Source organism: Schistocerca americana, chromosome 1 (genome assembly GCF_021461395.2).
Source record: "Schistocerca americana isolate TAMUIC-IGC-003095 chromosome 1, iqSchAmer2.1, whole genome shotgun sequence".
Taxonomy (NCBI): Eukaryota; Metazoa; Arthropoda; class Insecta; order Orthoptera; family Acrididae; genus Schistocerca; species Schistocerca americana.
In genome coordinates, this window is record NC_060119.1 from 349160963 (window position 1) to 349184702 (window position 23740).

A 23740-nucleotide genomic window follows, 5' to 3' on the forward strand; every position below is an offset into this window, starting at 1 on the left:
TTCTACAGGGGACTTCCAACGACTTGTTTAGTCCATGACACGTCGGGTTTCTGCGCTACGCCGGGCAAAAATAGGTCCGAACCATGTTAGAAGATATCCAACAACTTTTGTCACCTCAGTGTTACAATGTCATTAGCAAACATCAAAGTGTTTATTTCTTCATCCTCAACTTAAATTCCCCTCCCAAATTTCTCCTTGGTTTCTTTTAAAGACTTCTCAACGTACCGCCTGAATAATAGTGGGGATAGCGTGAACTCCTCTCTCACTCCCTTCTCCACTACTGCATTTATTTCATGTCCTTCCGCTCTTACTAGTATAACTGCAGCTTGATTTCGGTACAAGTTATAGGTAACCTACAGCTACTTGTATCTTACCCCTGCTGCCTTCAGCATTTCAAGTGACGTATTAAACTCAACACTGTCAATAGCTGTCTCGAAACCTACGAATCGTGTAATCATAGTCTGTCATTCGTTAATATATCTTCTAAGACGAAACGTAGAGTTAATATTGCCTTACATTTCTATGCAATGGAAACCGATCTTCCTCGAGGACTGCTTCTATCAGTTTTTCCGTTTTGTGATCATTCATGTCAATATTTTGCAATCATGACATAATAAAGGGATGAGTCGATAATTTTCACATCCACCAGAACCTGCATTATTTGGGACTGTCATTATTACATTCCTCTTCAGGTCTGAAGAATATTACACTTGTCTCATACGTCTTGCTCAGCGGTGGAACAGTTTTGTCTTGTCTGGAGCTCCTAGGCAGCTCAATAATTTTGGAAGATTTAAAATAAGACTGTCTTGGTTGCAAATTGTTTTACCTATTTATTGACAATGACGCGTTTGCCCTTGTGGAGCATTTCCAGTTAATCTATTAACATTATGAGGCAAAGATACATTAAAAATATGTGGATGGGGGCAGTATGAAGCTAAGTATCAGACTATGTAGCGGTCCCTACAACTGACAAGAACTATGAACTTACGTGAGAAGTAATATGGTGAGCCAACATCCGTCCTTTAATGCTAGTGTATTGCATGAAGGCAAAAAGTATTAGGAAAAATAGGCAAATTAAAGCGTAAGGGATGTAAAAGTGGGAATAAAATTCCAAAGTACAATTACAGTATCTACCAGAAACATGAGATATGATGAAACAAGAAAAAAATTGAAATTACCTGAAGTTTATTGTCCTCTTCGTTGTCCGCTTCAAGTTTCTTGACCTCTTTATGTTTTTGTCGCTGAGCCATTGATTGTTCAAACATTTCCATAAGTTTCTGTCCCTCTTCAAGATCCTTTGGATCTATCTCAGGTAGCTCTGTCTCCAGTGCCTGTATGTCAAATTGCTGCGTCTGCTTTATAGGTTGCTGGTCAAATTTCTGTCGCTGTGGTTGCGACTTCTGAGGTTTCTGTTGTTGTGATTGTCGCATCTGCAGGGAACAAAAAGGGCACACTGTATATTTTGCAAACTACTGCGTTCAAGGTCTGAGAACTAACTATTTACGGCAGTATCGTGATTATTGTACAGTCAGAAATGTGCAAGTCTACTTATCTCTTGTAATGCATGGTAAATGGTAAAATCCTTTGACACAGGTGCGGTGAATTATTAATGCCTACAGCAGTATAAACGGTCTACGAGAATTGGACGTTCCGTGTTACGGATACATCTCTCTGGAATAAGTAACCAAAGGTGTATATTTGAGGACTCTTGTGTGAAGCGATTACAGAGATCGGACGTGTTTTATATTGGAGAGATTTTGCCATTGCTGTGCGACGCTATTAAGCTCCAGTGTGAATGTTTAGTTAGTCGATGGGACAAAAAATAATTTCAAGAAAATAATACGCATTCAAAGAGTGTATTGATCAATTTATAAAAGAAATGACAAACATTCTTCAGATATCGTAAATCGATCGGAGGTGCAGTGTGGAATGATAGTGCGAGCCTGCATCTTTTCGCAGTCAATATTCTTCGAGAGAATATCTCAGAAGCAATAAACTTGTCTTTGATAAAAAAAAATTTAGACACATCAATCGATACGCATCATACAACATAGCACCTAGATGTGCCGAATGATGTTCCTAACGAAATAAACATTTTAGAGGTTTCAGGCGGAACAGTTCCGACGAGGAGTATCAGCGAGATCGATGTTGTCGGATACATATATAGCTCTCCTGTGGTATTTAAAACCAAAGACTTATATTCTGTATCTTTTAAAAGACTGAAGCTAAAACCTAAATAAGACCACTGGAAATCATAACTAAAAATACCAAAAATAAATAAGAAACAGAGATTTTTCTTAAACAAAATTTCTTGAATAAATAAATAAATTAGTAAAAATACAATAGACTCTACATGATTACTGCAACCTATACCGTTTTTAACTGCCTTGCTGTAGTCAAGCCTTGGTTTGCTATGCAGTGTTTACCCCCCACTCTTCCTGCCATTGCGAATTTGACGAATCCTTGATACCCCAGGACGTCACCTATCAAACCGATGCCTTCCTTTAGTCAAACTGTACCACAGATTTCACAAACTGAATACAGTACTTCATCAGGCATCATGTCTACCCGTCAGATCTTCAGGATTCTCCTATAACCCTACATTTCAAAAGACTGTGTCATCTTCTTGTCTGAAATGTTTATCGAATACGTTTGAGATCCATAGAAGACTACACTGCAGACAAATACCTTGATAAAAACTGCCAAATATTTTAATTAATTTTCGTTGTTAATGTGTTTCTTTTTTCCATAAATACTTCTGTTGCTATTGCCAGTACGCAATTCATATCTCTGTAATTCGGCCATGGTCAATTATTGTGGTTCCCAAATAGCATAACACACCTATTATTTTTAGTGTCTCACTCCGTATTATTTTTTCTTCAGCATATCCCGATTTAACAACACTACGTTACATTATCATTACTTTACCTTTATTCATGTTCATCTTATGACATCTTTTGAAGACAGTGTCAGTTTCGCTGGTGTCTCTAATATAATTACACTGAGGTGACAAAAATCATGGGATAGTGTCATGCACATATGCAGATGGCAGTAGTATTGTGCACACAACGTATAAAAGGGCAGCGCATTGGTGGAGCTGTCGTTTGTACTCAGATGATTCACGTGAAAAGGTTTCCGATGTGATTATGGTCGCATGGAGGGAATTAAAAGACTTTGAACGTGGAACTAGACGTATGGAATATTCCATTTCGAAAATAGTTAGGGAATTCAATGTTACGAGATCCACAGTGTCAAGAGTGTGTCGAGAATACCAAATTTCAGGCGTTACCTCTCGCCACAGACAACGTAGTGGCGGATGGACTTAACGACCGAGAGCAGCGACGTATGCGTAGAGTTGTCAGTGTTAATAGACAAGCAACACTGCGTGAAATAATTTCAGAAATCAATGTGGACTTACGACAAACGTATCCATTAGGACACTGCATTTGGCATTAATGGGTTATGGCAGCAGAAGACTGACTTGGATGCTCTTTTTAACAGCACGACTACGCCTGCAGCGCCTCTCCTGGGCTTTCGACCATATCTGTTGGACCCTAGACGACTGGAAAACGGTGGCGTGGTCGGCTGGGTCCCGATTTCGGTTGGTAACACCTGATGGTAGTGTTCGAGTGTGACGCAGATCCCACGAAACCATCGACCGAAGTTGTCAACAGGGCACTGTGCAAGCTGGTAGTGGCTGATGGTGGGCTGTGGTTGCATGGAACGGACTGGGTTCTCTGGTCCAGTCGAACCGATCATTGACTAGGAATGGTTATGTTGGGCTACTTGTAGACCAAGTGCAGATATTCATGGATTTCGTGTTCCCATACAAATATGGATTTTTTTTTTTTTTTGTATGGATGAAAATGCGCCTTTTCACCGTGGCACAGCCGTTCGCGAATGGTTTACAGAACATTCAGGACAATTCGAGTGAATGTTTTGGCCAGTTAGATCGCACGACATGAACCTCTTAGAACATTTATTGGACATAATCGAGAGGCCATTTCCTGCATAAAATCACGCACTTGCAACACTTTTGAAATTATGGACGGCTATAGAGGCAGGATGTGTCAATATTTCTACAGGTGACTTCTAACGACATATTGAGTCCATGCCACGTCGGGTTTCTGCTTACGCCAGGCAAAAAGAGGTCCAACTCCGTGTTAGGAGATATCCCAAGACTTTTGTCACCTCAGTGTTATAAAGTTGTTAGCAAACATCAAAGTTTTTATTTCTTCTCCCTCAAGTTCCCTTCCGATATTTCTCTTTGGTTTCTTTTACAGATTTCTCAAAGTACCGCCTGAATAATACTGGGGATAGCGTGAACTCCTCTTTCGTTCTCTTCTCAACTACTGCATGTATTTCATGTCCTTCCGCTCTTATAACTGCAGCCTGATTTCGGTACAAGTTATAGGTAACCTATAGCTACTTTTCTTACCCGTGCTGCCTTCAGCATTTCAAGTGACGTATTAAACTCAGGACTGTAAATAGGTGTCTCTAAACCTACGAATCGTGTAATCGTAGTCTGTCATTCCTTAATATATCTTCTAAGACGAAACGTAGAGTTAGTATTGCCTCTCGCGTTGTTACATTTCTACGTAATGGAAACCGATCTCCTCCGAGATCTGCTTCTATCAGCTTTTCTGTTTTGTGATCATTCATGTCAGTATTTTGCAGTCATGACTTATTAAACCGGCGAGTCGATAATATTCACATCTTCCAGAACCTGCATTCTTTGGGACTGTCATTATTTCATTCTTCTCCAGGTCTGAAGAATATTGCGCTTGTCTCACACATCTTGCTCAGCGGTGGTATAGTTTTGTCTTGTCTGGAGCTCCTAAGCAGCTCAATAATTCTGGAAGATTTAAAATAAGACTGTCTTGGTCGTAAATTGTTTTAGCTGTTTATTGACAATTACGGGTTGGCCCTTGTGGGGCATTTCCAGTTAACATAATAACATGATGAGGCAGAGATATATTAAAAATATGTGGATGGGGATAGTATGAAGCAAAGTATCAGACTGTGGCGGTCCCTACAACTGACAAGAACTATGAACTTACGTGAGAAGTAATGTGGAGAGCCAACATCCGCCCTTTAATGCTAGTGTATTGCATTAAGGCAAAAAGTATAAGGAAAATTAGGCAAATTAAAGCATAAGGGATGTAAAAGTGGGAATAAAATTCCGAAGTACAATTACAGTATCTACCAGAAACATGAGATATGATGAAACAAGAAAAAAATTGAAATTACCTGAAGTTTCTTGTCCTCTTCGTTGTCCGCTTCAAGTTTCTTGACCTCTTTATGTTTTTGTCGCTGAGCCATTGATTGTTCAAACATTTCCACAAGTTTCTGTCCCTCTTCAAGATCCTTTGGATCTATCTCAGGTAGCTCTGTCTCCAGTGCCTGTATGTCAAATTGCTGCGTCTGCTTTATAGGTTGCTGGTCAAATTTCTGTCGCTGTGGTTGCGACTTCTGAGGTTTCTGTTGCTGTGATTGTCGCATCTGCAGGGAACAAAAAGGGCACACTGTATATTTTGCAAACTACTGCGTTCAAGGTCTGAGAACTAACTATTTACGGCAGTATCGTGATTATTGTACAGTCAGAAATGTGCAAGTCTATTCATCTCTACATGATTACTGCAACCTATACGGTTTGTAACTGCCTTGCTGTAGTCAAGACTTGGTTTGCTATGCAGTGTTTACCCACCACACTTCCTGCCATTGTGAATTGACGAATCCTTGATGCCCCAGGACGTCACCTATCAAACCGATGCTTTCCTTTAGTCAAACTGTACCACAGATTTCCCAAACTGAGTACAGTACTTCGTCAGGCATCATGTCTATCCGTCAAATCTTCAGGATTCTCCTATAACACTACACTTCAAAACATTGTGTCATCTTCTTGTCTGAACTGTCTATCGACTATGTTTGACATCCGTACAAAACTACACTCCAGACAAATACCTTATAAAAGACATCTTAATATTTTAATTTATTTTCTTTGTTAATGTGTTTCTCCTTTCCAGAAGTAATTTTATTGCTACTGCCAGTACGCATTACATATCTCCGGACTTTGACCATGGTCAGTTACTTTGGATCCCAAATAGCAAAACACACCTACTACTTTTAGTGTCTTATTCCTTATTGTTTTTCCTTCAGCACCTTCCGATTTAACTAAACTACGTTACATTATTATTGCTTTACTTTTATTGATGTTCATCTTATAACATCTTTTGAAGACAGTGTCAGGTCCGCTGGCGTCTCTAATATATTAGTGGGATAGTGTTATGCACATGTACAGATGGCGGCAGTATTGTGCACACAACGCTCATAAGCGCAGCGCATTGGTGGAGCTGTTATTTGTACTCAGGTGATTCACGTGAAAAGGTTTCCGATGTGATAACGGTCGCATGACGGGAATTAGCAGACTTTGAACGTGGGATGGTAGGTGGAGCTAGACGCATCTAATATCCCATTTTGGAAATCGTTAGGGAATTCAATATTACGAGATCCACAGTGTCAAGAGTGTGCCGGGAATATAAAATTTGAGGTGTTACCTCTGGCCTCAGACAACGTAGTGACCGATGGCCTTCACTTAACGGCCGAGAGCAGCGACGTTTGCGTAGAGTTGTCAGTGTTAGCAGGCAAGCAAAACTGCGTGATATAATGGCAGAAATCACTGTGGACTCACGACAAACCTATATATTAGCACACTGTACTTGGCATTTATGGGTTATGGCAGCAGAAGACTGACTTGGGTGCCCTTTTTAACAGCACGACATCGCATGTAGCGCCTCTCCTGGGCTCGTGACCACATAGGTTGGACCCTAGAAGACTGGAAAACCGTGGCCTGGTCGGCTGAGTCCCGATTTCAGTTGGTAACAGCTGATGGTAGTGTTCGAGTGTGACGCAGATCCTAGGAAACCATGGGCCGAAGTTGTCAACAAGGTACTGTGCAAGCTGGTGATGGCTGACGGTGAGCTATGTTTGCATGGAACGGACTGGGTCCTCTGGTCCAGTTGTAGCGATCATTGGCTGGAAATGGTTATGTTGGGCTACTAACAATGTATAATTTTTGGATGCGAATGCTCCGTTTCACCATGCTGCAATTGTTCACGTTTGGTTTAAAGAACATTCTGGACAATTCGAGCGAATATTTTAGCCAAGTAGATCGCACGACTGAATCCCGTAGAATGTTTATAGGACGTAATCGAGAGGTCATTTCCGACATAAACTCCCGCACTTGTAACACGTTTGGAATTATGGACGGCTATAGATGCAGCATGGGTCAATATTTGTACAGGGGACTTACAACGACTTGGTGAGTCCATGCCACGTCGGGTTCTGCGCTACGCCGGGAAAAAGAGGTCCGAACCATGTTAGGAGATATCCCACGACTTTTATCACCTCAGTGTTACAATGTCGTTAGCGAACATCAATGTTTTTATTTCTTCTCTCTCAACTCAATTGTCTTAATACAGTACGTAGCCAACCGCCTTCCGACGTACACAGCACGGAGCGTTGCGTACAGTGGGCAAAATTAAATATAATGCGGTCGAGTGCATGAGATACGTCAGATCTCGCAGTTGGCGGTAGAAATGTAGAGGAGTGAAGACAAGAGTATACAGTCATAGTAAGAAACATTAAGGGTATATAGCTGTGGTTAACCAACGTGGTGAAGAAAAGTGGTTGCTCAGCTAAATTGTATATGCAGAAATCAATTAACTAGGTAAATACTAGAACTGTTAAAATTGGATTAGAGCAGGTACAGCGATAAAATAGTGCGCAGACACAAGTTGTGTAGAAGGTAAATTACGTTTATAAAGTATGAAATTGTTGAAACCTGCCTAACAATAATACTTAAAATGAAAGTAAAATATAACAAGTCAGAGCATAATAAACCAGTTAGAAGATACATACCGTTGCGTAACATTCACGACAAAGAACGATTGATGGATTAGTAATGTGGGTGGCATGATATAATAAAACGGTTTCTGCTAATCAACTGATCATTCAATAATCTACCTTTCTCTGCACCGGGATGCATAAGAATTTCATTTCTTCTAAAAGATTTAGCTTTTTCGCTTTGCGGGCGGTATGGAGTACATGGAAATTCTTCAACGTCGGGGGCCGGTGGCCACCAGATTTTTTGTGCTCAGTAATAATCTTACCTTTCTTGTTAAATAATATTTAATAAACCTCGTTAGAAATTTCCTACCAGTCTGGCCTACATATGAAGCTTCACAGTCGACGCACTCAATCCTATAAACACTGGAGTCAACGTATTTGTCTTTGGTAGATAGTTCATTACGGAGGTACGAATACTGGACTCCGAAAGAGTGTCGTATACTCCAGCACCCTCGACTTAGTTCTTTCTGTGCACGATCAAATTCTTGTTGGAGTATACTATCTCCCTTTTCTTGTTCATCTAATTTCTTCTTTCTTTCTGTAGTACACACTAAACAAAACAAGAAGCGCAGGTACATTTGAAATGTCGAGAGCCATCCGCTTTACACTCTTTGCTCATAAACAATTACAATTTTGCACAAAGTAACTTTCCTTCCTGGGATATACTATCTCAGAATTAAATTAAAACAGTTCCTGTTGCCTCTGTCACGACCAGAGTTTCCAGGAGATTTCTCTAGGTCGTAAGCGAAATGTTGAAACTGGGAGCCCCCTCTCAAATATTCCAAACTAGAACTGGCTCTGACCCACTACCAGCTCTCCTGGTATTTGATCGAAAATTCCCTGACCTTCCAAATATGACTCTATGACTCTCGAACAGCCTGGTCTATTCTTACGGTTAGAGAACGGAAAGTGTAAATAAAAAGTCTGTAATACTGGTTTCAAGTTCGTTCCCTTGTGTAGTCCTATATATTCCTTTCCTTTTCTAGCATCCCATTCTTTGCTTAGTACTGGCTTTTCATATGAGATCTTCACATTAGTTAAGGTGCTTCTTTTCCTCCAATGGTCTCTTTACTATTGTTATAAGCTGCATCTACCTTTCCCACAAATGAGACACAAATGAAAAGTGATTACTACGGCAGAGATAGAACGGTAATGTGCCCTGATGCCATTCCAGAGTATTTCCACAGTTATATATAAATGCACCAACAATTTTTAAATGAGGATAGTATTAATTTTGTTTCTCCTTCCTGTAGCCCTTTACCTTAGCACTTAGCTTCAAATGGCTCTTACTGTCAAATGTATTCTGTCCAATATTCATTCTTCTCATCAAACATTCATCTCACTGCTTCAAATGTGAATAGTCCCTCAACTGATATAGGTATTGATGCATGATATACGAATATATGGGGTGTTCCAGAAATGTTTCATCATACATCGGGGGGTTCTAGAGGGCCCAACGAAGCTAAAGAGCGTTAGATGTGAGCGCATTCTACGAGATTAGCCCTTCGGCAGCAAACGTGACTGTCTGTTGATGGAGCATAGGTGGAACGCTTCGCAATGTTGTTTGTTTTTCAGCGATTGCGATTGATTGCCACGATCGGCAGTGGAAAAGATGGAGCAAGCTGCTGCGTAGAAAGGTCTTGTGTCCTACGAATGCGATGTTCTGTTGCTTCGGTGGATGACCGTTCCTGACACAGGTTTTCACCCACAGTTTATTATTCTCCTGGAATCCTCTAAAATCCCCTATGTTTTTCGGTGCACAGGAGAAAAGTAAACTGCAAATGGAAATCCGTGTCTCTCCTGTGGGTCGTTAGGTACATTTTCACTAGTGTTTCGTTGGAAATTTGCAATTTAGTTTTTACAACAGGGAGCTGGAGTCAGCCCAAACAAATCCTGCACATGATGTCTTTAATATGACAACAGCGTCGACGGAAAGCTTCAGTTTGTTTCCCATTACAAAGAAAATAATTTTCTAAAAGTTTAATTTTACGTGCCCATTCGATAGAGCGATACCAAATTAGTCTACTGCAATATTCGGTTTTCACGATGTTTATTAACAGGGACAGAATAACCAGAACTCCAGTAGTGACTGAGCAGCGCTTCTGCATAGCTGTAGCAGTCAGTGTGGGCCAGTGAGGTCCTATCGTGCTGCAGTGCTGGTTTTCTTCCTGTTTTACAGTTCCTGTTAATACACGCCAGACTAATTTGGTTCCGCTCTATCGAATGGGCACATAAAATTCCACTTTTAGAAAATCATTTTGCTTGTAATAGGAAACAAATCGATGCTTGCCATCGACACTGGGCGACACATGGAAGATGTGATGAGCTGGACTTACCTGGGTTGACTCCAGCTACACGTAGCAAAATAGAAACTGCAAATATGTGCATACCGTTACTTAATAATAATTATTATTAATATCATTACGATTATTATTTCTGTTACTATGCTGAGACATAACATCGTAATCAATCAAAACATGGAACAACTCCAAGAAACGTTAAAAATACATTCTGTTGTATAAATAGAAACAGTAGGTCTAAAAAAAGCCATAAATAGAGCTTGTACAGCTTAGCATTACTCTTCAAGCCCTTTCTGATTTGCCCTTTTCAGTTTCTGTCCATCTATTTTTTTAGATGTCTATAGTCTTTATTGCTAGCATCATTTACTGAACTTTTATAATTTCCCCTTTCCTCAGTTAAATTCAGTATCTTGTGTGTGATCTACAGATAGCTCCCGGGCTCCGTCTTTTTACAATATATGTTCCTCTCTCAGAGGCCACCCATTTGTCTTCTGTTATATTCCTTTCTCCAGTTACAGTCAATTGTTGCTTAATGATCACTTTGAAACCTCCTCAATCAGAGGTTCTCTTAAATTACGTGGATCACATATTCTTAACTTTCTGTCTCACAGCAATTTCTTCGGTTCATTCTAGCATCCATAACCGGTAAACAACGGAGTCACTGGAGATGTTTGCAGTTTAAAATTTAGTTTCTAAATCTCTGTCTACTATTATATAATCTATGTGACACCTTCCTGTGTCTCCAGCTCTCTTCCACCTATGCACCTATGACATCAAGTGTCAGCAATGATTAAATTGTTGTCTATGCTAAATTCAGCTAGGTGTCTTTCACGTTCATTTCTTTCTCTTGGATATGTTATACTTTTTGCCTTCTCTTTCTTTTCTGTTACCGAATTCCAGTCCGTCGTCACAATTATATTTTCATTTCCCTTAACGATCTTACTAATTTCTTTTTCTCGCCATGCATTCTTTCAATCTCTTCATCTGTGGCGCTAATAGGCATAGAAACGGCTTACTACTGTTGTTGTTGATGACTTTGCGTCTAAGTAGATCGATTACCATACGAAATTTGTGGCTGGATTAAAGATTTACTGGTACAGGGGACACAGCATGTAGTAATGACTTAGATGACCATCTAGGAAGTGAAATGATTCCGTATCGAGGTCGGCATGCTTGTTATTTCTGGTCACAAACAACAGTGGAGAAACGACATTTTCACTACTAAAGTTAGTCAGAATGAGCTTTCGAACCTCTATATTAGTTGACAGTTTCACCGTTTTGACTTCGCTTAGTGCTGAAAGTGATATTTTAAAACAGCTAACGGTAACTGCCGTAGTTCTATTTGTAGGCATAAACCGAGTAGCCAATAAAATTCTTTGAAACTATTGTTTTTTTCGTTGTGTTCGACCTAAACATCAGTAAAATTAGTTTGTTTGTTATATTTTTCTCGGAATTTTTATTTAGAAAATAAATAGTGTTGAAACTTCTAATTATTTCAGTTAATTGCATTTGTAACATCAGTTCATTAAATTATAAATCTTTTTGTAAAATTTTACACAGTTGACTAATACTCTTAAATACCACTTTACGAATTTTTAATTAAAAGTGGTGTTTTTGAGTGCTAGAGGCTACAAAATTTCTCCATAGCTTCACCCTAGTTGTCTAACGATACTAAATATGGCCATGGCTAGAACTCTCTCGACACTCCACCTAGCGTGTTCACTGTGATAACAGACTGAATGTAGCCACACTATAAGCATAGCTTCTTTCACAGAAAACTGAGAGCCGAACGGAGTGGCCGCGTGGTTTGAGGTGCCATGTCACGGATTCTGCGGCCCCTCCCGTCAGAGGTTCCAGTCCTCCCTCGGGCATGGGTGTGTGTGTTGTTCTTAGCATAAGTTACTTTAAGTAGTGTGTAAGTCTAGAGACCGATGACCTCAGCAGTTTGGTCCCTTAGGAATTCACACACACATACACACACACACACACACACACACACACACACACACAGGACGGAGAGAGTTCAGACCAGCCTCGAATTAAGGGTCTCACAAGGTGCTACCTCGGCCCCTTTCTCTGTTCGCTTTGTCGAGAATCTCTAGAGGATGAATGGTCACGAGTGGCAGAAGAAGAGCACAGGTCACTCCTGTTTACAAAAGGAATTAGAAAACAGGTGCACGTATATCTCTAACGTACGTCTGTTGTGGGATCACAGAGCATATCATAAAGTCGAACGTTTCGTTGTTCCGGAACGAAAAAAAAAAACTTGTAAGATTCGGCACAGGTTTACAGAAAACAGCTCGCGTGATACACATTCGTTCTTTTTACACATGATATTCTGCATTTAGTAGAGAAAATCTTACGGATTTTCTTCGTAAATTTTTGATGGACTTAAAACATTTTTGACTAACACAACCCTGTGTATTATACTGCCTAGCGAACGAAGGTAACCGTAGATGTACCCTATGCACGTGTAATAGGGTAGCTAACGTTGTTAACATATCCAAAGTACTTGGAAAATGTCGCTGATGGATGATCCTAAGGAAATGCTAAACTACTAAAAAATCAATGATGGAGGATGAACCAATTAATTAAAATTAGCTGCGCTAGCCACTGCGCCACACTGGCATTGCAGCTGCATAGCATATCCTAGTGTATATCTCCTTCACTGATTCATACTCCAATTCACGCCTCAGCCTACTGATATCCCCTTCTAAACTCGCATCAGTATTTTAGAGGCTTTCCGATATAGAAATAGCATCTTGGAAATGCACAGAATGGGGTTAATCCTGCCTGTATCTCAGGCATAAGTGATACATTGATCGTATACAGTTGATATTCCTGAGACATATTGAGTCTCACCTTTATTTACAATAACGCTGTAGAAAGAAGCAATGAATTAAAATTTGTAGCATCATCAATCCCAGGTCTCTGACTTTGTAAACAGATACGCCAGACACTGCAGCAAACTGGCGCTATAGCTACCAGAACTGCTCAGCATACCCACGTATGTCTTCCTGATTAACATATCAACTACACCTGAGGCACAGGTAGGATTTGCCCATTTTCGCTCATTGCTAAGGGGCTATTCCAATATCAGAGAGCCTCTACAATACTCATGCGAGTTGAGAAGGGTAATAGCAATGGTTGAGGCATGAACTGGAATTTGTATCGGTGAGGAAGACGTACTACGGTATTCGACGCAGGTGTTGACGCTGTAGTTCTAGTGTGGCGCAGTGGATAGTGCAGCTGCCTAATAGAGAGTAGATGTGGGTTCGAATTCTGGCAATGGTGCATATTTTATTCTTTGTTCTGTCCTACATCATTATCGTAAATCAACTGAGATTCAATCTGTCTCAGGAATATTAACTGTGTACGATTGCCAAAACAGTAGTTTCACAGGATTTTACTAAATGGCAGCTAGCTTTATATGTTGATAAACGCACCAAAATGGCCATAACAAACTAAAATAATCCGATAGCATCCGTTTATAAGAGCACTGGTAGATTGCATTCACAGTTTAAAAAATTCGAGTGTAATACTATGAACTAAATACATCGACAATATAGTGCAATAGGATAAGGTAGGCTTGGGAAAAGCCTAGAGACACAGGAAGATACCAGCTGAATAATATAATTTTGAGACAGAAATTGCGAAATCAGCTACTGGATTGTAAGGCGAACCAGAAACAAAATGGTTCAAATGGCTCTGAGCACTATGGGACTTAACTGCTGAGGTCATCAGTCCCCTAGAACTCAGAACTACTTAAACCTAACTAACCTAAGGACATCACACACATCCATGCCCGAGGCAGGATTCGAACGTGCGACCGCAGCGGTCGCGCGGTTCCAGACTGTAGATTCAAATCATAACGTAATAATCATGAAAAGTAAGGTCAAGCTAAACAGGAAGACTTACTGTACAAGGGCGTAAAAGGTACGATAAAACGTTCGAGCTTCTCTGAGCTGTGGACACTGCAATATTGAATACTAATATTAGTAGATCAGTTGGAGAATAGACATCCATAAAAAAAGATAATCACAGAAATTTACAGAGAGATTAAGGTATAATAAAGGTAATTGCAAAGATGTTGTGGGCAACAGAAGAAATATTTATTGTTCGACAAAAGAAGGAATTACAAAAATGTCCAGGAGAAGAAAGCGTAAACATATGTCACGTGGCTGTCCGATGCCGTATCGACACTTTGCTTCCCTGGTAGCACTAATTGGTTATCGTTTAAGGCAGGAAGAAGCCTTTGTTCACTCCTCACTTTCATGTTACCCCGTTACAAGGGACGTCGAGATACCAACACTGGTCCATAGAGAAATTGAGTGGGCAATGCCACAGCTGTTATTAAGCCCCATGGGGCTTTTTCGCGCTATGAAAATGAAAATGACTGAATATTTGGCCAATATGCTTATTTTCATTGGCGATAGTGCTCTGGATAAACCACTTAAGTGTTTATGAGTGCACTGGTAGATTGCTAGAGCCTTTCACAGTTTAATATACGGCAAATCATCGAGTAAAATTGAAGTGATATCAGGTGTTCCCCAGGGAAGCGTCCTGGGACCTCTGCTGTTCCTGATCTGTATAAATGACCTGGGTGACAATCTGAGCAGTTCTCTTAGGTTGTTCGCAGATGATGCCGTAATTTACCGTCTAGTAAGGTCATCCGAAGACCAGTATCAGTTGCAAAGCGATTTAGAAAAAATTGCTGTATGGTGTGGCAGGTGGCAGTTGACGCTAAATAACGAAAAGTGTGAGGTGATCCACATGAGTTCCAAAAGAAATCCGTTGGAATTCGATTACTCGATAAATAGTACAATTCTCAAGGCTGTCAATTCAACTTAGTACCTGGGTGTTAAAATTACGAACAACTTCAGTTGGAGAGACCACATAGATAATATTGTGGGGAAGGCGAGCCAAAGGTTGCGTTTCATTGGCAGGACACTTAGATGATGCAACAAGTCCACTAAATAGACAGCTTACACTACATTCGTTCGTCCTATGTTAGAATAATGCCGCTCGGTGTGGGATCCTTACCAGGTGGGATTGACGGAGGACATCGAAAGGGTGCAAAAAAGAGCAGCTCGTTTTGTATTATCACGTAATAGGGGAGAGAGTGTGGCAGATATGATACGCGAGTTGAGATGGAAGTCGTCGCGGCGGGATCTATTTACGAAATTTCAAAATGGTTCAAATGGCTCTGAGCACTATGGGACTTAACTGCTGTGGTCATCAGTCCCCTAGAACTTAGAACTACTTAAACCTAACTAACCTAAGGACATCACACACAGCCATGCCCGAGGCAGGATTCGAACCTGCGACCGTAGCGGTCACACGGTTCCAGACTGAAGCGCCTAGAACCGCACGGCCACACCGGCCGGCACGAAATTTCAGTCACCAACTTTCTCTTCCGAATGCGAAAATATTTTGTTGAGCCCGACCTACATGGGTAGGAATGACCGTCAAAATAAAATAAGAGAAATCAGAGCTCGAACAGAAAGGTTTAGGTGTTCGTTTTTACCGCGCGCTGTTCGTGAGTGGAATGGTAAAGAGATAGTATGATTGTGGTTCGATGAACCCTCTGCCAAGCACTTAAATGTGAATTGCAGAGTAATCATGTAGATGTAGATGTAGATATGGAATTGAGGAGGTAATCAGCTTACCAGGTGCATGGTATCTCTCGCTTTCTTCAGCAGCTCGGCGACGTCAATCTTTCCTTCCATTGGGTTGGTGGGAAGCAGCACGACCACAAAATCAACGTCGCTTTTGCTTGCCTCGGACCTGCCTCTCCGGTTATCGTTTTTGGGCGCTGGAGCTGGCATCGCTGCAGCGACGGACACTAGGAGCAGTAACAGGTGAGACTTCGCCTCCATAGTGGTCGTACTAAAATCTGTCTGGTACTAACGCTGGCCCCTTCAAAACGTGGAACGCACGTGCCTCGCTGTCCACTCACATCCCCACACCATTCACTTACTGTTTGCAAGACACACAATAGCACTTGTGGCAGTAAATTCTAAGGTGCATATAATCAAATGACAATCTCAGTATTATGCTTATGGGAGGTCATTTTAAGGTAATGAGATTTCCCTTATTACTTTTTTATTGCCTCAGCCCTGATAGCTATAATTACTGTACATGCACCTTCATAATCTGCCTCTGAGGCTCAGTGGTTAGCATGTATGATTTCCAGACAGAGGACTTGGATTCAATTCGTGGTACTTCCGACGATTTTCCACGGTGAGACGACTGGAATAGGATGCACTTGGCCTTATGAGATTGACGAAGAATTACTTCATTCAGAATTAGCGGCTCCAAGGTCTGGAAAGCTGACAGCGGCTATGAAAGCGGTGTGCTGAATCCAGGTATCTCAGTGTTGCAATTAGATTGAGGACGACACAGCCAAAGAGTTTTGCCTCTCCTGTGGTCCTGATCGGTTGCTTTTTTTTGGCGCACGTTTACATGTTGCAGAGCTGTTTGCAACGCTGAAACTCTCATTCCGGCGTCAGTCATCTCGAAACTACGGCTGTAAGACCCTCAGTGTTCTGCAGAAATCATTCAGGGCGAATTGTATACTGTACGTGCTACTGAAGAGCATGCTTCGATTACAGTCTGATTCACACTCCTTGAAGTGAGCTCGCAAGACAGGGATGTAAGCCAGAACCACGTCGATTCCGCTTGGCAGATAACTGACTGCTGGTCTTGTACACTGGGTGGCTTAGGGGAAGCATATTAGGACGTGGCGGCAAATCCATGGAGACTACCAGGAGCCTATACAGTCACAGATTTGTTAATGAGACAAGTATCAAGACCAAGTTCAACAGAAATGAAACAACTGAAGGAACCGAAATCTTCAGAAAGAATTGGTTGGTTCTCGATAAATAGTTCACTACTTAACTTAGGAAAACACTGTTCATTTACTTCCGCACATGGAAAGATATATTGCCGTTTCAGTTGATTAACTGCATTCTTAGTGAAACTCTGAATATTGCATAAACTGAACGAATGTGGAGGAGATCGGGAGTGGGAGAGTGTGCCCCCCCCCCCCCCCCCCCCCCCCCAGTGGCAAATTTTATCAACTGGCCATCTTCCGCAGCTGCTGTTAACATCTGTTACTGTAGGTTATCCGTCTTGAGCTAACTGCAATCTAATTAAAAAGGATTACACCAGACGCGTTTCGCTTTTATTTGCAAAGCATCTTCTGTGGTTATTCTGTAAATTGGATCTATAAGTTTGAACATTTTTTGATTGTTTTAGGTTAAAAACATATTTTTTTTTAAGTTGGTCTGCAAGCTACTTACAGTGTTTCTTTACATAATCTGCTCCTTCCTTCCTTGTTAGCAGTGGTTGGTGTCGACAGGCTTCATTTCACATCTGCACTTGGAAGTTTTTGGCATTCTGCAGTATTTTCTGCACTGCACTATTTACAATTGACTTTCTTAACTGTTTCTCATTCAGCACCGCCACAGTGTTTATGCCTATTCTTTTATTTTCGTTCACGTAGTGAGTGTTGCCAACCTATCAAATGATTAGACTACATTCCATTATCCTCGTTTTGCTTTTGTTGATGTTCATCTTATATCCTCCTTTCAAGACACTGTCCATTCTGTTCAACTGCTCTTCCAGGTCCTTCGCTTTCTCTGACAGAAATGCAATGTCGTTGGCAATTGTCAAAGATTTTATTTATTCTCCATGGATTTTAATGCCTACTCCAATTTTTCTTTTGTTCCCTTACTGCTTGCTCAATTTACAGAGCTGGCCGAAGTGGCCGAGCAGTTCTAGGCGCTACAGTCTGGAAGCGCGCGACCGCTACGGTCGCAGGTTCGAAGCCTGCCTCGGGCATGGATGTGTGTGATCTCCTTAGGTCAGTTAGGTTTAAGTAGTTCTAAGTTCTAGGGGACTGATGACCTCAGAAGTTAAGACCCATAGTGCTCAGAGCCATTTGAGCCATTTTTTCATTATACAGGTTGAATAACATTAGAGATAGGTTGCAACCCTGTCTCACTCCCTTCTCAACGACTGCTTCCCTTTGTGACCACCTTTTCTTAAAACTGCAATCTGGTTTCTGTGCAACTTGTGAATAGCCTTCCGCTCCCTGTATTTGACCCCTACCACCTTCAGAATTCGAAATAGAGGGGTCAACATTGTCAAAAGCTGTCTCTAAGTTTACAAATGCTAGAAACATAGATTTGTCTTTCCTTAATCTATCTTCTAACGTAAGTTGTAGGGTCAGTACTGCCTCGCAATGTTCAACATTTCTACAGAATCCAAACTGATCTTCGCCGAGGTCGGCTTCTACCAGTTTTTCATTCGTCTGAAAAGAATTCATGTTAATAATTTGCAGCCTTGACTTATTAAAATGATAGTTCGGTAATTATCACACCTGTCAACACTTGCTTTCTTTGGGATTGGAATTATTATGTTCTTCTTGAAGTCTGAGCTTTATCTTGCTCAGCAGATGGTAGAGTTTTATCATGGCTGGCTCTACAATGCTATCAGTAGTTCTAATGGAGTGTTGTCTACTCCCAGGGTCTTGTTTCAACTTAGTCATTCAGTGCTCTGTCAAACCTTTCACTTAGTATCATATCTCCTACTTCATATTCATCTATGTCCTCTCCCATTTCCATAATATTGCCCTCAACTACATCACCCTTGTATAGACCTTCTACACACTCATTCGACCTTTCTGCCTTCCCTTCTTTGCTTGGAACTGGTTTTCCATCTGAGTTCTTGAAATTCATACAAGTGGATCTCTTCTCTCCAAAGGTGTCTTTAATTTTCGTGTTGGCAGGATCTATCGTACCCCTAGTGATATATGCCTCTACATCCTTACATTTGTCCTGTAGCCATCCCTGCTTAGCCATTTTGCACTTCCTGTCGATTTCATTTTTGAGACGTTTTTATTCTTTTTTAACTGCTTAATTATCCTCTGCTGCCTTTACTATTTCATCTCTCAAAGCTACCCATTCTTCTTCTATTGTATTTCATCACCCCATTCTTGTCAATCATTCCCTAATGCTCTCTCTGAAACTCTGTACAACCTCTGGTTCTTTCAGTTTATCCAGATCCCATCTCCTTAAATTCCCTCCTGTTTGGAGTTTCTTCTTAACCTACAGTTCATAACCAATAGATTGAAGTCAGGGTCTACATCTGTTCCTGTATATATGTTAAAATTTAGAACTTGTTTCCAAATCTCTGACTTACCATTATGTAATCTTCTGAAACATTCCAGTGTCTCCAAGCCTCTTCCACGTATACAACCTTCTTTCATGATTCTTAAGCCAAGTGTTAGCTGTGATTAAGTTATGCTCTGTGCAAAATTCTACCAGCCGGCTTCCTCTTTTATTCTTTACCACCATTCCATATTCACCTACTACGTTTCCTTCTCTTCCTTTTCCTAGTATCGAATTCCAGTCCCCCATGGCTATTAAATTCTCGTCTCCCTTCACTATCTGAATAATTTCTTTTATCTCATCATACATTTCTTTAATCTCTTCGTGATCTGCGGAGCTAGTTGACATCTAAACTTGTACTACCGTGGTAGGCGTGGGCTTCATGTCTATCTTTGCTACAATAATGCGTTCACTATGCTGTTCATATTAGCTAAGCCGTGCGCCTATTTTTTTACTCCTGCATTCCCCCTATTTGGTTTTGTATTTATAACACTGTATTCACTTGACCACCTTGTTCTTCCTGTCACCGAACTTCACTAATTCCCGCTGTATCTAACTGTAACTGATCCATTTCCCTTTTTAAATTTTCTAACCTACCACTTGTATGAATATCAAGAGCTCAGATGGAAACCCAGTTCTAAGCAAAGAAGGGAAAGCAGAAAGGTGAAAGGAGTATATAGAGGGTCTATACAAGGGCGATGTACTTGAGGACAATATTATGGAAATGGAAGAGGATGTAGATGAAGATGAAATGGGAGATATGATACTGCAAGAAGAGTTCGACAGAGCACTGAAAGACCTGAGTCGAAACAAGGCCCCGGGAGTAGACAACATTCCATTAGAACTACTGACGGCCTTGGGAGAGCCAGTCCTGACAAAACTCTACCATCTGGTGAGCAAGATGTATGAAACGGGCGAAATACCCTCAGACTTCAAGAAGAATATAATAATTCCAATCCCAAAGAAAGCAGTTGTTGACAGATGTGAAAATTACCGAACTATCAGTTTAATAAGTCACAGCTGCAAAATACTAACGCGAATTCTTTACAGACGAATGGAAAAGCTAGTAGAAGCCAACCTTGGGGAAGATCAGTTTGAATTCCGTAGAAATATTGGAACACGTGAGACAATACTGACCCTACGGTTTATCTTAGAAGCTAGACTAAGGAAAGACAAACCTACGTTTCTAGCATTTGTAGACTTAGAGAAAGCTTTTGACAATGTTGACTGGAATACTCTCTTTCAAATTCTGAAGGTGGCAGGGGTAAAATATAGGGAGCGAAAGGCTATTTACAATTTGTATAGAAACCAAATGGCAGTTATAAGAGTCGAGGGGCATGAAAGGGAAGCAGTAGTTGGGAAGGGAGTGAGACAGGGTTGTAGCCTCTCCCCGATGTTATTCAATCTGTATATTGAGCAAGCAATAAAGGAAACAAAAGAAAAGTTCGGAGTAGGTATTAAAATCCATAGAGAAGAAATAAAAACTTTGAGGTTCACCGATGACATTGTAATTCTGTCAGAGACAGCAAAGGACTTGGAAGAGCAGTTGCACGAAATGGACAGTGTCTTGAAAGGAGGATATAAGATGAACATCAACAAAAGCAAAACGAGGATAATGGAATGTAGTCGAATTAAATCGGGTGATGCTGAGGGAATTATATTAGGAAATGAGACACTTAAAGTAGTAAAGGAGTTTTGCTATTTGGGGAGCAAAATAACTGATGATGGTCGAAGTAGAGAGGATATAAAATGTAGACTGGCAATGGCAAGGAAAGCGTTTCTGAAGAAGAAAAATTTGTTAACATCGAGTATAGATTTAAATGTCAGGAAGTCATTTCTGAAAGTATTTGTATGGAGTGTAGCAATGTATGGAAGTGAAATGCGGACGATAAATAGCTTAGACAAGAAGAGAATAGAAGCTTTCGAAATGTGGTGCTACAGAAGAATGCTGAAGATTGGATGGGTTGATCACGTAACTAATGAGGAAGTATTGAATAGAATTGGGGAGAAGAGGAGCTTGTGGCACAACTTGACTAGAAGAAGGGATCGGTTGGTAGGACATGTTCTGAGACATCGAGGGATCACCAATTTAGTATTAGAGGGCAGCGTGGAGGGTAAAAATTATAGAGGGAGACCAAGAGATGAATACACTAAGCAGATTCAGAAGTATGTAGGATGCAGTAGGTACTGGGAGATGAAGAAGCTTGCACAGGATAGAGTAGCATGGAGAGCTGCATCAAACCAGTCTCAGGACTGAAGACCACAACAACAACCTATCTGCCCGATTAAGAGATCTGACATTCTACGCTCCTATCCGTAGAATGCTAGTTTTATTTCTCCTGATAATGACGTCCTCCTGAGTAGTCTGCTCCCAGAGGAAGCACTATTTTACTTCCAGAATATTTTACCCAAGAGAACGCCATCATCATTTAACCATACTGTAAAGCTGTATGCCATTGGGAGAAATTATGGCTGTAGTTTCCCCTTGCTTTCAATCACTTCAGTACCAGCATAGCAAGGCCGTTTTGGTTAATGTTACAAGGCCAGATCAGTCAATCATCCAGATTGTTGCCCCTGCAGTTACTGAAAAGGCTAATGCCCCTCTTCAGGAACCACATGTTGGTCTGACCTCTCAGCAGATACCCCTCCGTTGTGATTGTACCTATGGTGCAACTATATGTATCGCTGAGGCATGTAAGATTCCCCACCAATTGCGAGGTCCATGGTTGATGGGAGGAGGTATTGATAGCATCTGAACTGCTACCACTTCTCGTGGGGTGGGGGCCCTGCACGGCCGTCGGGTCTGACTCTGGCTGACAAGGGCTTCTGCGGCTGCAGCCATGGTCCACGTTTACGCCATTAGTTTTATCTGGTCTCTCAGCATTGGAGCTGTATTGCTTCATGGTGCATATGAGCGTCCGTGAGATGTAAGAGTGTTTTCAACCGTCTCAGTCATCTAACTGTGACTGGATCGTGTTTCTTAATACATCACAGTGGATTTCTTGTTGTGACTTTCCTATCACGCAGTATACCCTCTCCTCCCTTCTTCTTTGTCCTGGTGTAGGTGAGAGAACCACTCAACTTAGGAATTCTGTAGTACTTTTAAAACAGAAAATACACTTAGCAGACCTGTAGTGATCGGAAACTCCGTAACCATGACGCTATATATTCACATCGAAATATGAAATTCGAATTATCATTTCATACACCACCACTTCCAGTCGTGACGTCAAATGAAAACAGGTTTTGATTATTTAATGAAATTTCTCATAAAAAATAACACTACTGTTTATGCATGCAAACTTCTGTTCAGTGACGGTCTTTTTTATTTCGAGTAGGTTTAAACCGTGTGTGTTTGAAGCAAAATGTTTAATTGCATATATTAGTATTTCCTATGTCACATCTTCTGAAACAACATTTGTGACATCTTCAAGATGTGATATCCGCACCTGATCTAACAGCTCCTGAAGCAGTTTGTGAAATGCACCGCAAAAAAAGTGCGCCAGGAAGGCTGGGGCAATTAAAAGTCCATGCTAGTTCGTAGCACTTTCTCTCTTTGTATGCAACGATTTTTTTTAAGTGTATTTAGAGCAGCCTGCTACTAGTTTTGTGACATCGTCAGTTTTTGTGTGTGAAGTACTACTGCGTCCATCTTATATCCCCTAGATGAGGATCATGTGACTGGAAATTAGTTATTTACTATCTTAAACAGTGTTTCTGGATCGATTCCCTCTCAGGTACTTGCTTTGGAAGGAAGGTGTCTTGCATGCGCTGATATCCGACAGATTGGTTCATGCATACTTGACATCGCAGTGGACGCCGACAGGAAGTGTGTTTTTGTTCAGCGAGTGGTCAGCTCTCTGCTGGCTGTAGTGGCTGGCAAGTCACAGACACCACTGGTTCCATGCCCCTGAGGCATAAGCCAGAGGGCGCTGCTGCACAGGCCTCCACAGTGAGGCAGCCAACAGCTGTCCTGGGTTCTGGGGTGTGCGGCTGGAGCAGCCTGTGAGAGTGGCGACATGCGAGAATGTTTTTCAGGTAAGTTTAAAAGATCTGTGATGGCGTAGTTACTTGTTTCCTTATGTGATAGGAATGAAAAAAGCCCCGCAACTGTTTAAATATTCCACACAGTGCAATCGATTTCCTAACAAATTCTCTTTAAATTATATTCCATGGACCACCTTGTAGCCCATAAATTGTTTAAATAAACAATATACCACACACTGTCTAAATTGTTTAAACAATATCCCACACACTGCGATCGAGCAATCAATATTTCCAGAAGGGAGGGGCAAAGAAAACTGTAAGATATCGATTTAATTAATTAATTAGTCCATCAATTTGCTACAGTGGTAG

The 23740-nt window shown here is 41.0% G+C and overlaps 1 protein-coding gene across 2 annotated transcripts in view; it reads right to left on the reverse strand.

Moving 5' to 3' along the window:
• Positions 1-16165, reverse strand: part of LOC124623842 (mRNA export factor GLE1-like) — a 37937-nt gene extending 21772 nt beyond the window's left edge. Inside the window, exons 1-3 of one of the 2 annotated variants that reach the window (XM_047149067.1) lie at positions 15878-16165; positions 5251-5502; positions 1179-1430 (exon numbers count right to left, since the gene is read on the reverse strand). In XM_047149067.1, coding sequence (XP_047005023.1) covers positions 1179-1430; positions 5251-5502; positions 15878-16087 — 714 coding nt within the window. In that variant the 5' untranslated portion in view covers positions 16088-16165. The remainder of the gene's footprint in view (positions 1-1178; positions 1431-5250; positions 5503-15877) is intronic. The other variant, XM_047149068.1, reaches the window with a different exon arrangement.
• Between the last annotated feature and the right edge of the window lie 7575 nt (positions 16166-23740).